Source organism: Leucoraja erinacea, chromosome 1 (genome assembly GCF_028641065.1).
Source record: "Leucoraja erinacea ecotype New England chromosome 1, Leri_hhj_1, whole genome shotgun sequence".
Lineage (NCBI taxonomy): Eukaryota > Metazoa > Chordata > Chondrichthyes > Rajiformes > Rajidae > Leucoraja > Leucoraja erinaceus.
The window spans coordinates 115,359,658-115,375,804 of record NC_073377.1 but is presented as its reverse complement, the minus strand read 5'-3'; the positions used below and the strand labels follow the sequence as shown (position 1 = coordinate 115,375,804).

The 16,147-nt window shown below is 43.1% G+C and overlaps 1 protein-coding gene across 2 annotated transcripts in view; it reads right to left on the bottom strand.

Moving 5' to 3' along the window:
- Positions 1-9,357: 9,357 nt before the first annotated feature.
- Positions 9,358-16,147, bottom strand: part of LOC129700896 (probable E3 ubiquitin-protein ligase HERC3) — a 275,970-nt gene continuing 269,180 nt past the window's right edge. The window contains exons 24-25 of one of the 2 annotated variants that reach the window (XM_055641695.1): positions 11,993-12,092; positions 9,358-10,781 (exon numbers count right to left, since the gene is read on the bottom strand). In XM_055641695.1, the coding sequence (XP_055497670.1) occupies positions 10,561-10,781; positions 11,993-12,092 (321 nt within the window). In that variant the 3' untranslated portion in view covers positions 9,358-10,560. The remainder of the gene's footprint in view (positions 10,782-11,992; positions 12,093-16,147) is intronic. The other variant, XM_055641704.1, reaches the window with a different exon arrangement.

Below are 16,147 nucleotides of genomic sequence, written 5' to 3'. Positions count from 1 at the left end.
GCCGTCAATTAGTTCATACAAGAGGGACAAGATGTTAAGAAGTCCCTTGTGCCAATAGGTGGGGAGCATTTCACGACATTCGTTGATTGTTGAGAGTGGTAGACGCTCAACATCGGTGGGGGGTGGGGGGGGGGATACGTATATCTTGGCCTGGGTAGCCTTCAGGACAGTTGGGCACAGGACACATCATCAGTAGTGTACCCTTGCAGCACTGGGTGTTTCGGCCTTTTAACACTATACACCCTCCACAAGGGCGGCCCGCTGCAGGATGATCAGCCCTCAGCGCGTGTCCCGTGTCAAACCGACATTGCAAACTGTCTTTCTATCCAATCTCTGCATTTGAGCGGTCTTGCCATGACTCCTTCTTGACCAAAACTCCTTCTTACCATAGTTCATTGCCATGAGAGGATGTTTATTTTTTATCTTTCTTACTCTAATCTCATTTATGAATCATCATACATGTACAGTTCTTGAGCAATTATTTATTGGAGGTCTTCTGGTTAATGTAGAGGCTCAGAGAGTCCGGGAATACCATCTGGATGCTATCAGGAAGTAGAATTGCACATTCACGTGCTTGACATAGATCAGGAATGTAAAGCAGTTTATCTTGAAGATGGTCTTCCATTTGTTTTTAGATGATTCAATAACATGGAATCTTAATTCCAAATTATCTTTCCAATCGTAAGAAAAGCCCTTTCTGCCCTAATTTGAGAGATTCTACAGCCAAGAGATGAAATTAAACTCCATATTTTTTGGGGAGTAGCATGTTCCAACGAAAAATACATTGTTTTGCTTTCATAGCGTCATAGAGAGATGCACCATGGAAACAAGTATTGGCTACATTTTGGTAAATTTGCAATAGGAAAGATGCCATTAAGTTAGAAAGCATGCAGAAAAGATTTACAAGTATGTTGCCTGAATTCAAGGAGCTGAGTTTAGAGAGATAAGTGAAGCAGCTGGGCCTTTATTCCTTGGAGCATAGAAGGCTGAGGATATGAGAAACATTGGTCAAACCAGGCAAATGAGACGAGCGTTACCATTCTGTACGACTCTCGACTCTTCAAAACTATAATCTGCACAATGATTATATTATGACCTGATTTCCCATAGGCATGTATTGCTGCCCCATAATTATTGTGCTTTCCACACATTTGTATGTAAAGCTCAGTGTTCATGTTGCATTTCATTTCTCCATCCCGCTTGCATTTTTCCCTCTGTATTCATCCTCTAGTATCGACAAACCTTCATCCCTTTGGCTGTGTGATCGCGCCTGCGTTTCACCCTGTCTCAGACGTCCATTCTGTCCTCTTCTCCCATTTCCTTGCCATTGTAGTGGATTGAAACTTGTTACCTTCTAACCTTTTAATGATTTGCCGAAAGGCTATTGAGAAATAAAAGTTCTCTCTCCACAAATGCTGTCTAACCTGCTTAACATATTTTGTGCATTTCAATCTCTTGCTGAGCAGGCAAATGAGGTGTTAGTTGAAAATCTTTTCTCTGTGACGCAATATAACACTGGCATGATATGATTGAAAATTAAATTGGGAAACTGCTTAATACAAGGTTAAGTTGCTAGCAATGCAAAGCAACTGGAGGATTTTGCAGGTTTCTGTTCAGAAGTGAACTCAATTCAATCTGCAAATTTAAGATCACTGATTTTTTACTTGACTTTGTACTTAGGTTTAGAAACCAGGGATAAAATTCTATTAAGGTGACCATTGGCACTATTGGATCTGCCAATTAATTCAGTCAGGAAGGAGGCACTCATTTGATGTAGGATCTCTTGAACTAAATTGGAGTCCAAAATATGACTGGGTTATTTATCCTGAAAAACAGACAGTTGCAAAATAAGTTCAGTTCATAACATCAATCTGAGTTACTCGTTTCAAGAATGATTGACAGGTGAACTATCCAAACAAAGTCAAAGATAGACATAAAAAGCTGGTGTAACTCAGCGGGCCAGGCAACATCCCTGGAGAGGAATTGGTGTTGTTTCAGGTCGAGACCCTTCTTCAGACTGAAAGTCTCATTACTCCAGCTTTTTGTGTCGATCTACGATTTAAAGTTCCTTCCAACACAAACTATCCAATCATCTCTGTTGTGATACAGTCCCTAACGGGCCTGTCCCACTTAGGTGACTTTTTAGGCGAGTGCAGGGGAGACTGCGCTCACCACATGGTCGCCACACGTTCGCTGGTGGTCTCTGGTGAATCTCCTTCATGGTCGCGAGGAGTTCCCGCATTCTGGGAACTAGTCATGGCCTCAGTATGGTCAAACATGTTGAAAAATTGGTCGCCATGGATATAATCAATAATCCCGTAGTCGTGGGTGCAGTTGTAGTGGAGTCGCCATGTAGTTATACGTAGTCGAGGCAGTCGTAAGTAGTTTTTGCTGACCAGTCATTTTCATTGGATCATTGGGGAAAAAACACGTAAGCAGTTTGCAGAACCAGGGATAACCGACCGGTAATGTTAAATGTCTGCCGAGCAGCGTTCTCCCCGCTTGCCCTGCCCCCCGCCTTTGCGATGTGTTTGTGTGTGTGTTCCACTCTGACAGTCGCTGTTCCAGTTCCCCACTGTCATTGTTGCCGGCAGTCGCCTGAAAAACCTATAAGTGGGACAGGCCCATTATTGTTCCATAAGTGCTTTTCCAATTGCTACCTATGCAAAGTCCATCCTTAAACCAGTGTGTGCCTAACCCATTTGGAATTATGTCCTAAGCTGATCTGTCTATTTCTAGGTCTATGTGACACTTCTGTCATTGAAATCTTGTGTGAATTATCCTGTCTGATCATTCAGGCTTTGTTACAAAGTAATCCAATAATCCATTGCCCTTTTTACACTCTACTTACTGCATTGAAAAGTTAGAATTTTCAGGGCCCAAACTCATTGTTTACTTATTTTCAGTTAAGGAGTCTTAGACAACAATTTATCCATACGGTGGTCAAGGTGCCTTCCTGAGCTGAACCCATTTGCTTGCATTTGGCCCATAGCTCCATAAACCTCTCCTATGCACTTGTACCTGTCCAAATATGTACCTTATCCATGCACCTGTCAAAATATGTACCTGTATCCATGCACCTGTCAAAATGTCAAAACAACTCGGGGCTGAGACGGTGCTCCGGTGAGGGCGGCCCGGCTCGGAGCTGAGACGGCGCTCCGGTGAGGGCGCTCTGGTGACAGTGGCCCGGCGCGGGGCTGAGACAGTGCTCCGGTTGCTGAGGCGGCGTTCCGGCGGCGGCGACATGTATCCGGGGCTCGGCCGCGGGCCAGTGGACGACATCGTCGGGAGCTCACAGGTCACAGGCTGGTCCTTGTTTTCCGGAGCTCCCGCGGCAACAGCTGGGTCCGCTGGATTGGAGGACGGCAGCTTCGACCACCCCGGGCCGCGGAGCTTGAACCGGCCCGTTCGCGGAGCTCGGTTGAGCCGCGGGACTGACTACCATCGCCCGGTGGGGTAACAACATATCGCCTCAGCGCAGAGGGAGAATGAGGAGGGAAGAGACAGTAACCTTAAGACTTTTGCCTCCATCACAGTGAGGAGGTGCCTGGTGAACTCACTGTGGTGGATGTTAATAGTAAGATTAAACGAGAACTTACCAGTTTGAAGTTTGATCTGTATTTTATGAGGAGTTACGATGCGGGATTATGTGAAGAACCCGCTCAGTGTGCATGCGCGGCATACTTCAAAGCTTCAGTGTGGAATCACAGATAGGCACAGTTATTGAAATAAACATAGTAAACAAAAGGAGACATCAGTTTGACCCATATTATTGAGGGTGGGAGCGGAGGGCATGTAATCCCTCATCGTAACTTTTCATAAAATTCAGATCAAACTTCAAACTGGTAAGTTCTCGTTTAATCTTACTATTTTACTTGAGTCACGTGAGTGACTACGTGAAAATTTTAAAGCTCTGTGATTTCAGACCGTATAACAGTTATTACTTCACTCACTGCCGAAGTCCTTGAGGGAGGAAGTGTGTTATCGTAATCAACCAATGAATCTGCTTGTAGACAAACACAAAGGTTTTTGTTAACAATAACAGTAAACCTCCCCTGGGCTTAAATAAATATGAGTCTGTAAAAATATTTTCTGAGGTTTTGCCACGGCTGTTATAAAAAGTTCTGGACGTTGTTTCCCTCGACCATCATGTTGTAGCCAGGATCTATCGGCACGTCCATTCTTTCGGCCATTGAGGTGGATGTAGTGACATGTTAATGTCAATCCTCAGCTTTTAGTGCTTGAGATCTCGAAATGTTTGCCGTCACCAAACATTAAGGTTTTTTATGACTGACCCATTTTTTTCACTCCCTCGAGCGTAGATCTATGTTCCAGGATCAGTCCCTGGATAATGAAAGAGGGATCTGGTAGTGACTGGTGGCCATCTGGCTGGTGGCCATCCCCTGAGGTATGTCAGGACCACACTGACATCCCATATATGGGTGTACCTTGGTCTAGGGGGGTTAGAGTTGTAAATACCCTTCAAGTTATAGAGAAAGGTTGAACAAGTTAGGGCTTTATTCTTTGGAGCGCAGAAGGTTAAGGGGGGACTTGATAGAGGTTTTTAAAATGATGAGAGGGATAGACAGAGTTGACGTGGAAAAGCTTTTCCCACTGAGAGTAGGGAAGATTCAAACAAGGGGACATGACTTGAGAATTAAGGGACTGAAGTTTAGGGGTAACATTAGGGGGAACCTCTTTACTCAGAGAGTGGTGGCTGTGTGGAATGAGCTTCCAGTGAAGGTGGTGGAGGCAGGTTCGTTTTTATCATTTAAAAATAAATTGGATAGTTATATGGACGGGAAGGGAATGGAAGGTTATGGTCTGAGCGCAGGTATATGGGACTAGGGGAGAATATGTGTTCGGCACGGACTAGAAGGGTCGAGATGGCCTGTTTCCGTGCTGTAATTGTTATATGGTTATTGTGCATTGAGCGTGTTTTAAATAGACAAACAGGGCACTTCTAGCTGTGTTGATGGCACTGTAGCTGAGTCCTTCATCGTGGTGAAGGTTCGCCAGGAATTCCAGTACGTTGGTAACTAGCGGTTGAGCAGGTGGTCCCTGTATCCAAGCAGTACTTCTCCCACTTTTTGATGCTGGACAAGTACTGTTTTCTTGTGGATGTTCGGAGGGATGTCGTGGAGTAATGGGAACCATGGCTGTGTAGGCCAGTCGGGTACTATCAAAATACCTGAAGCAGAGTCCATTTGTATGTTGCGTAGTACACGGCTGATGAGGTAGAAGGGAGGAAATGCACAGAAGAAAAAAAGTCGATATCTGGCGTGCCATATTGCTTAATAATCTTTGCAAACACTTTAGGGTTTAACATCCATTCGGTGTTGTCATTAAATTTGCGTGACCTGGTGTCTGCCACTGTATTTAGCTTACCTGGCAGGTAAGTTGCTGATAGCCAAATATGTCTTTCGACACACCATTTCCAAATTGTGTTGACCAATTTGTTGCATGATATTGATTTTATGCCGCCCATATGGTTAATGTAGGCCACCACCGTAGTATTGTCTATTTGTAACCGTACATGCAAGTGATGCATATTGGATGCATATGCTTTTAAACCATAAAAGGCACCCAACATCTCTAGATAGTTAATGCCCAGTGTAAGTAGTAATGATTACTCTAGGTTAGTCCATCTACCCACCTGTGCTGGATATGGAGTTGGTCGTTCCCCAGCCTTGAGTACTGGCATCTGTTTGGATAACTAAAGTAGGGTTAATGATGATGATAGGGCTGAAACTATGCCAAACGTTTTCTGCCCACCACTGTAGTTCTGATATTGCTTCAGTGGGTAATTTCATGATTCGATCATAATGACCTGCATGTCGTTTTAGTGCCTGTACCTTTGCTCTTTGTAAGTTTTGATAGTGCAAAGGTCCAAATTGTGTAGCCGGAAATGCTGCTACCATTTCCCCAATTACTCTTGCTACTTGTCGAATAGTTGGTCGCTCGTTGACCATTAAATTGTTGCATGAATGTGCCAATTCAGTTGTTTTGTCTTTTGGCAAAGTTACAGACATGTGGACTGAATTAATTGTGAAGCCCAAGAAGTCCATGATTGTGGATGGTTTCAACTTAGATTTATCTGGATGTAAGACAAATCCCAGGGTGTCGAACAACTGTTTGGTAGCTGATACAGCTGATAGAGCCAATTCCATGGTCTTGTCTACTATTAATATATCATCAAGATATGCCGTGACAATATGTTTTTGTCTTCTTAAAATTGCCAGGGCTGGTTTTAGTATCTTGGTGAATAATCTTGGGCTGATGCTAACCCATTGGGTACCGCTTTAAACTGCCATAGTTGCCCCGTCCAGGTAAATTTCAGGTATCTGCGATGATCCTTGTGAATGGGTACTGAATAGTAAGCATCTTTGAGGTCAATGCTTGCCATGAAGTATCCTTTGGAAATCAGTTGTTTGGCAGTAACAAGCATTTCCATTTTGAAATGTACATACTTAACAAACATATTTAGTGAAGTTAAGTCAATGATGATGCGACATCCACCATCTCTTTTGGTTTTTGTGAATATATTTGATACAAATTCCAAGGGTTCATGTTTTGTTTTTTTCTATGATACCCTTTGTGATTAGTGTCACTAGTTCAACTTGTCCCTCTCGTTTTTATTTAACTGAGAGGGAAAAGACCCTCTGGGGTGAATGTTGAACTGGTGGCAATTTTTCTAGTATAAATTGTATTTTGTATACACTAATGCTATTGAGTATATACTTGTCACTCGTGATAGACTCCCATGCTCCCTTAAACAGGTGTAATCTCCCCCCTGTTAGTATTGAGCCCCTACTTTCTATATGCTGGTAGGAACCAGACCCACCTACCTCCATGGTTATGGGTGTTTCTTCTGTTTCTTCCCAGACCAGCGAGTCTTGCGCGTTGTCTGACGTGGCGGTGATGTTTGGGGGTGGTGCATTTTCCATGGCGTCCGCTCTGGGCCTTGGTCTAAAAAAGACTTCTGGTGATAAATGTGGACCCCGAGCTTTCACCAGTCCCATATGGTAGACGTCGACTGCTGGACGCGATGGGGTGCTGCCGCTTGGGTATGGTTGTTTTGGGTTTGCTCGTCCCGGGGCCTGCCCTCATGAGACCGAATGTTTTAGAGGCCTCTTCCATATCTTTTACTTTTTTCGTGAGGTCTTTGCCAAAGAGCAGTATGTCTGGCTCAGTGGCTGGGGTTTTGCACAACCCCGCGAATTTTGGATTTAGGGCAGGTCTTATCTTTACGGAGGTTATTTATCTCGAACTGCGTGTTGTATAACAGTGCAAGAGTGTTTTGTTGGTTTGTGGTCATCTCCGTATTGTACACAGAACGAGCAATGATGTGATGGCTGACATCAGGAGCCTAAGGATCCGCTGCTGCTTCCGAATATTTGTCCCGACGTGCCCCCAGATTTGGCTGTTGACAACCGGCACTTTGAGGGACTCACAATTTTCTGGAGCTGTGTACATTTTTAAGGCCTCATTAACCACCTGCTGTAGGGGCCTGTTGGAGAGGTGGTTGATGCTGGCCGCTAGTTTAGGCTCTAATGGCCTTCCTACACGTGGGGCTGCCACATAGTGGTCCACCACATCCAGCAGCTCTTCCTGGTCCTGCACCCCTTGCATACTCCCAACTTCTTCAGCCAGCGTCCCCTCTTCCTGACCAGCCCAGTCCTGGTCACCAAAGCTGCCCTCGGATGAGGGGGCAGCGATGGGCAGTGCACAAAGGCACTGTGGAGGGAGTGCCTGAACTCCGCCCTGCGAGAGCGCCCCTCACGCAGCGCGTCTCGCTGAAGCACCTGCTCCAGGAGCCGCTCCATGCGGCTCAGGCGGCTGTCTCTCCCCCGTGCGGGTGGAGAGACGTCCCCGTCCGACGAGTCGGAAACCACCGGCCGGATGCTTTTTCGGATAGCTTTACATCCAGCCCGCTGCTCAGCGGGACTGGGCTCGGCACGGTGTCGGGGATGACGGAGCGCCTGGTAAGCGGTCCTAACGCCTGTTGCTGCCCCCCCCCCCCCAGATGGAACGCTCCTCTGTTGGAGTCGAGCGGGGGACAGGTTTGTTCAAGAGCCTTTTTGTTCTCTGCCTGTAAAACAAAGCAGAAGGCTCTCCTGTGAAAGAAACCCGACCTCAGGGTACCTACCTGACAGTCCGTCTTTCAATCTGTAGCAGGAGCGCCTGACTCCCGATGCGGCCACAGTTGCACTGCTGAACGCAATGCCGCGCATGCGCGCTGAGCGGGTTCTTCACGTAGTCACTCACATGACTCCGAAGTAAAATTTGTGTTTATTGTGTGTTTTGTTGTTTATTATTATATGTATGGCTGCAGGCAACGACATTTCGTTCAGACCAAAAGGTCTGAATGACAAATAAAGGAACTAATCTAATCTAATGTCTTTTAAATATAGAAATCATACGGATTTTAACACCTCGTTCTTCTGACACATCATTTCATATACTCACCACCTTCTTAGCGAAAAGCCTACTCCTCGGGACTCCTTTAAGTCTTTCCTTTCTCACCTTAAATCTACGCCGTCTTTGTTTTAGATCTCCTATCCTGGGAAAAAGACTGACCATCCATCCACCTTATCTATACCTCTCATAATTTTATATGTCCATATAAGGTCACATCTCAGCCTCCTTCACACCTTCACTTTAGGTAAAACAGTCCCTGGCCTTGCAGCCTCCTAATCATTGCACCCTCCAGTACTAGCATTATCTTTATGAATATTTTCTGCACCCTATCTAGCTCAATTACACCTATAGTGTGGTGACCAGAACTGCAGCCAATATTCCAGCTGCAGTGTCATCAATATCTTGTGTGCAATGCTCTGTTCCATGAAGGCAAGTGAGCCATATGCCTTCATCACCTTGTCTACCTGTTTCACCTCTTTCAGGGAACCATGTACATGCACCCCTCTGTCTCTCTGTTCAACAACATTCCCCAGAGGCCTGTCATTCACTGTGTATATCCTTCCCTGGTTTAACTCTCCAAAATGCATCATTTCGCACTTCTTCTGCCCACATTTGTCGAAGTACCATTAGCCATTCTATCTAGATTATTGCTTCTAATAAGGTGGAGATCATGTCAAGAAATAGATTTCTAATTTTGGATCACTTTTAAAAAGTCGTTCATGAAGAAAGACTTGCATTTATACAGTATCTCAGGGTGTTCCAAAGCATTTTTCAGCCAAAAACGAATGGTCGGATTGTAGGAAGATCAATAACGTGTTGCATGGAGTTCCCTGTGTCCGAAACATCTTCCTTGTATTGTTTTCATCTAAATTTGAAAATAGTCGTTGGGTATTGGGAACGTGGGCTCAAATTCCAGATGTAATTTGGTTGGGAATTGCTGCAATTATTGGGGTTAGATCGATTCTTCCTCCTATCACTTTGGATAAGTGAAGCTAACATTAATATAAATAAAGCTGCTCCATCATTATTCCCCACACGAGGGCAGTTGTGTCTACATTTCTGGTTGCTGCTAGAAACACATTCCTCATTGAAACCACATTCAAGGATCATTATTGCCTTCATGTTAACATGCAAACATATTGCAAATCTGACCAATTCATCAAGTGAACCATTTAGCTCATTCTGCAAAATAACCCCTAGATATTCACAACAATCCATCAAATCACAATCAGAGGCAGTAATCCAGTGGAAAAGAGTAGTGGCTGATAGCCATATTGAAGATGGCCATTTCAGCCCATCGAGTCTATACCAGCTCAAGGAGCAATCCCATTCCCTTACTAAATTTTCCTGCTATTCATTCTCCCCACATTCCTGTCAATTACCCCACAGATTCCACCATTCACCAGCACACTATGAGCAATTATACAGTGTCCAATTAAACTTTCTAGGATGCATGTTTTTGGACGTGTGAGGAAACCGGAGCAGCCATAGGAAATCCACTGAGATACTCTTGTTCAAACTACTCCCAAAGCTAATTCAAACCCCTAAATGTTTTTAGCACCCAATAACCATTTCTGACACAATGAGGAATTGTTATTAAAAAAATCGAATTATTTTAATTCAATATAAATACAGAAATAAATTCACAAATGATTATTTATACTTAAAATTATGTTACAATTCAAAAAGCACACGAATTGTGACAGTGAAGAGGTTTATATGTGATACTATTGGAAGATAATCTCAGAGCTGAATGATTTTATTACAAAGTACAGAGAAACCTTTTAAATGACGGGTAATTGGCAAATGAAACACATTCATCATTTTCTGGTTTTGTTTCCATTGTCATTTTATTTTGCACACAATGAATGACTTGTTATGCCAATAACAAGTCAACATATACTTCCCAAATGCAAATAATATTGCCCTTCCACATCCATTCATTTAGCAAAAGTAGCATAAATCACTGAATTAACAAATCAGTCAGTGTACATTATTGGTTCGATTAGAGAAGATTTTAAATAACTCTAGTAATATCACTGATATTTTCTGTGCTGTTATCAAACAAGTGTTTTGCTACAACTTATTTTAATCAATTATGATATCACAGTTTCACAACATAGTTTCCAACTGCAGATATCAGGGTGGCACTGCACAGAATTCAAGGCATTCAATAGCATGAAGTAGCCTGACTCGCAGTAAATCTTTGTTGCTGTAATTGGGGAGTTCCAAGCTCTTGGTGCAAGTATATGCACGAGGATACGATAAATCTGGATCATCAACGTTCCGGGGCCTAAGTATTTTAATTATGAATCTTCCAATCCCACCTGCTAGGATTCTCTCACTTCCTGAGAGAAAAGCTAAGAGATGGGAAAAGAACAGATGTTAAAATTAAGATCAATCAGAAATAAGTAGGCCAGTTATAGTGGAATCATACGTGGAAAAAGCTTGTTGGCCCATTGAATCTACACTGATCATCTACACTTTACATTAATCTGAAAATAATTAGCATTCATGTTCTCCCCGCATTCTCTTCAACTTCCTCCAGCCTCCAATTCACCTACACGCTAGGGGCACTTTACAGTAGCCAATTCACCTCCTAAGCTGGAGAACCTGAAAGAAATCTGCACTGAGAACATGCAGCCCCACAGCACTAGAATTAAGGATTGAACCCAGAACTCTGGCACTGTAACACAGCCACACAACCAGGTGAGCAGGTGAGGTCATCTGCTGTTGTTCCTGATTTGTTCTGCCCTTTTCTCGCTTCCAGTCCCTCCGTCCCCCGAACTTCTATCTTTCCGTCTGAAGAAGGGTTCCGACCCAAAATGTCAACTATTCTTTTTTCCAGAGATGCTGCTTGACCCGCTGAGTTACGCCAGCACTTTGTGTTTATCTCCAACTGTAATTTATTTATTTTATTATCATAATAAAGTTGTTTGTTTATTCTGAGCAAAAACTAAAGGTTGTGAATAATCCTTATTGCTCAAATAGAGGTCGTGAGTAATAATTGTTTCTTTGAGGCTGATACTTCTTTCAGGATTAACTCTGGGCATCATGAAAAGTTCCAAAAGCAATCTATGAAGAACCTTGAATAAACTGCACCCCTTGTTTGAGCTCCTCATATGGAATAACTTCATAAGTTCTAGGAGCAGAATTAGGCCGTTTGGCCCAGCTAATCGACTCCACCATTCAATCATTGCTGATCTATCCCTCCCTATTCCATTCTCCTGCCTTCTCCCCATTAACCCCTGACACCCTTACTAATCGACTTAGCTGGTGGCTAAGAGCTCACTGAGTATACATGCTTTATATGCGCATATGTGGTGTGCCAGGTTTGAACCTCCTTCCAGATTTCCTAACCAAATATGATCAAATATGACTTGAAACACAACTGTTTCTCCTTCCACAGATTTTGTCTGATCTGAGTGCTTCCAACATTTTCGTTGTATTTTATCTTAAGATCTATTTTTCCTGCATAATTACAATATGCATCTAAGTTATATATTGCTGCTGTGTTGAAATTGTTTCATGTTAACATGCTGTGCTATTAAAAGATTTTGGATATATTTACCAATTAATTGCTTTTTCTCCTCTTCCAGTAGGCTTTCAAAAACTTCCCAAAAATATAGAATTATTCTGTCAGTTGGAAAATATCCTTGATACATGGCATTCTGTAGATGAAAAACATTGGATTGAGACTGGATGGTGAGATTTTAAAAATGTTTAGAGTTTCTTTTTTCCCCCAAATGCAAGGATAGTTTCATATTGAAGTAAAATGTATACATAGGCATATTTGGTGGAAAAAAATGTGGATTTCCCTATCTGCAACAAGAAAATCGATCCTCATCAGTTGAATTTTTAACTGGGAGCCTGCAGACAGGCACGTTTACAATCCTTCATGGCGATCAGGAACACGAAAAATCGTTGGTTGAAAGTGGATCCAGCGAAGGACAAAAAAATTATGGACTCCAGCGCATTTGGGAGAGTGAGGGAAGGAGCTGTGGAAAAGAAAGAGGGACAAAACATACCGGTACATGGCAGGAATGGTAGAGCAGAACACAGCAAATACATGGTCTAGTTAAACAGTGAGCAGGAATGAGCAGATGAATGACCTGCTTATCTAACAGAGGCATACTCCTGCCTGCTTGTGCTTTAGCAAGTTGATTAAGTGGATTAAATGGGCTAAATCGAGAAACACCCTGAAGGGTTAGAATAAAAGCTCAATGGTGGAGTGTTTTGGACTATTCCCAATATTATTTCCTTACTATTACTTCCTGTAAACACAGGTGACTTGCCAGAGAAGGCTGTGGAGGCCAAATCAGTGGATATTTTTTAAGGCAGAGATAGGTAGATTTTACTTTGGAATCACGTGAGTGACCACGTGAAGAAGCCCCGTTCAGCCGCACGTGCGTCATTAAGTCAAGACGCATTGGTGCAGGCGGCCAGTTAGAGCAGCAGGAGCTTCTCCAGCCCTGTAAGTTTAAACTCAAGGTAAGCTTGTTTTCTTACCCGTTTTATTCCTTGCAGGAACCTCTTGTTCCAGAGGCTTCCTGCTGCAGGATTCGCGAGGCTCGATGAGGGAACCAGCTATGGGCTGTGGGGAAACCCCGGTTCTCTCCGCGGGAGCGGATAGCTGGAGAATGTCGGGTGTTGCAAAGTCGGTCGCTGATGGGTGGTCAGTGGCTTCCAGGCGCTCCGGGTGCCGGGAGGGTTTCCCTCCGATAGGCACATAGACGCTAGGGTTCCCGGGGAGGGGTAGGGGGTTCCCGGGGGCTTCCCTCCAACATAAATATTAATGCTGGGGTTCCCGGGGAGGGGTCCTCCAGTAGACCGGGTGTTGGGAGGGTTTCCCTCCAATATAAATATTTATGCTGGGGTTCCCGTGGACCGAGTGTCTGGAGGGTTTTTCCTGATATAATATAGATGCTGGGTGTCGTATTCCAGGAAGGTTGGAATTTGGCCAGAAGAGTGTTGAGCCAGGTCCAGTATTTTAGCCAGGTTTGCCTTCGAGACAGGCTTGGAAATATGGGGAATTAGATTTCAAGGCAAGGTCAGAATTATGGCTAGAGTTGTCTTGGGACATGTGAGAATTATCGGAACCGGGCCAGAGTTGCCATTCAGGGCAGACACAAAATGATGGCAGGCGTGGCCTGTTCATTATGAAAGAAGGGTGATCAAACTGATTTCATAGGATTTTCCATGTACAATGATCATCAGAGATATTTGAAGGCATTGCTATGATGAGGCAATTTAACAGTATGATAACAATAAATCATTCAAAGGACTACTCAGAGTTCAAAAACACTTGTGATGTATTGTCTGGATTATATTTTGATGCTGTCTTTGGCTAAAATCCACTGTTTCAGTGTCAAGCTACTTGAGAAATTGTTCTCTCCTATCCAGTTAGATTAGGTTGTTATCAAATGGATAGTTGGCCTGTGACTCCGCCCTGGGCAACAGATTGGAGTCAATAGAAACCTGGAACAGCCTTGTTGTTATAAAGCAGGTTCTATTCATTAGACTAACTGGCAATGTAATAGATGTGATGCAGCTGAGCAAGTGGGAGAATTGACAGCATGCTTAATGGCAAACTATAAGGGCCATGAAGGTCGTTGATAACTTTTGCTATTACCAGCTGAAGCTACTAAAGTCACTATGATGGACAAACATTATTCAGCATTGCTCCAGTAGTTGATCAATAAATATGTCATTATATTGCAAAGGTGGGAAAATACGAATGTCATCTCTAGTTGGAGGTGCAGGAGATTTGCATGAGTTATTAACTCTTCAGTTATTGGTACCGACTATCTATATGTATAGCTGCATGCTCAACTTCATGTTGATACGCTATGATGTGGCATATGATAAGCACGAGGGTGCAATCAAGTAAAAGACACTGTAATACAAAACAATACCATTTATTTGGTACATAATAGGGACATAATCTCATTTGCTACTGGAGTATCATTAAGTACAGATCAATGACAACACAGAATGGGTGTTGGACCACACAGTATGTATGAAATCCTGAGTCAATGCAACACCGAATATAGATATGCTGTTTTCATGCTAATTCAAAGGTTGCAAAAATGTTATAGCATAACAGTAGCGAAAGATACATTCTCGCTACAAACATGAGGAATAGTCTTTATGTCTTTCTCCATTTTGCTTTATGTCGGGTCTTGAAATAAAGTCATCAAGAGCCTGCTTTAGGTTCCAGCTGTGGAATTGGCCTGTGCAGTTTTATTCCCGATTTGTCGGGAATAATAATAATGCAACCATATATGGTTATTTTAAAAGTAACTTGCTGGTTCAGCCTGTGGCTCGGGAAATCAGCCGTTGCATGATAAAATCAATTTATGTTCTACAGATTCTCAATAGACTGCTTACGGCTGGGGTTGTCACAACTAATTTTGTATGTATTCACAGTGCTGGAATGGTACCAAAAAGCAGTACTTTGCTGATTCAGGAGATGGGAAGCGTTTGTTTAATGCTCATGTTACATTTAAAATGGTACAGATTCTGAGCTATTGCAGTTCATTTAAATGGTCTTTGACAATATTGAGTTGTAGGGTCATTAACTGTGCCAAGGTGCTTTCCATCAGACTTACTGCAACTAACGAGGTCCACGTTGTTGGGTTCACCTCGGATATCGAGTTAGTAAAGGATATCTGTTACACAAGTTTCCCAGGACAAGTACAATGCAGTATGGGAGGTTGACATTGTGTTAACACTATTTCACCAGGGTATTCCAGTTACATTGTTAGCTTTGATCGGACGTCATTAGGTAGTTATCCTCCTGGCGCTGGTTAGCGCAACAGGTCACTCGCTACATTGTGACAGGAGAGAATGATTACTTCTGCAAAAATATGCATAGTATTTTATGCTATAATTAATTTAAGCAGAGCAGTAGGGGTGTCAGGTCTCAAAATAGTTCAGGACATGCCCAAGGACCTTTCATTATGTGGGGACACACATATACAACAATACGTCAAGGTCACCAAGAGCCTTTGAGACTCTGAGCTAACTATGATTGTTAGTTACAAAGAGGTTATAAGAACCTATCTGCTCAGATCTTGCCAGGTGTTAAAACGGAGTTGAGTTATGCAGGAGTAGATACTGATCCGGATCTCACTCCACCAGGGCTGCTATAACAGCAGCAGCAAGGGTTAATTACGTTCCGCTGGACCACATCCTAACGGCTGTAACGTGGTCAAATGAACAAATTTTCAAACATGTTATAATAACCCGTTGCCGGACCAGGGGTATTTCTCAATTTATTTTATGTTCTGTTATAGGTTCCACCTGGATGAGAGATGTGACTATTGTTATTGCTTATTTAACAGCATCAGCATGTTTAAATCTATGTCATGACTGTATGCATTATGAATGTTTTCCCTCATTTGTCAATGAGGCAGTTGTGGTTGTGTAGACTTGTTTCTCACGGCATGAAATCACAGAGCCTTGAAATCTTCACGTAGTCACTCATGTGACTCTGAAGTAAAATAGTAAGATTAAACGAGAACTTACCAGTTTGAAGTTTGATCTTTATTTTATGAGGAGTTACGATGAGGGATTACGTGCCCTCCGTTGCCAGCCCTCAATAAGATCAACTGGTAGTTCTAGTCTTCTTTCATCTTACTATCATACTTCAGTCACTATTGTCTGTGATTTCACACCGCTGCTTTGAAGATTGACGCACGTGCGGCTGAACGGGGCTTCTTCA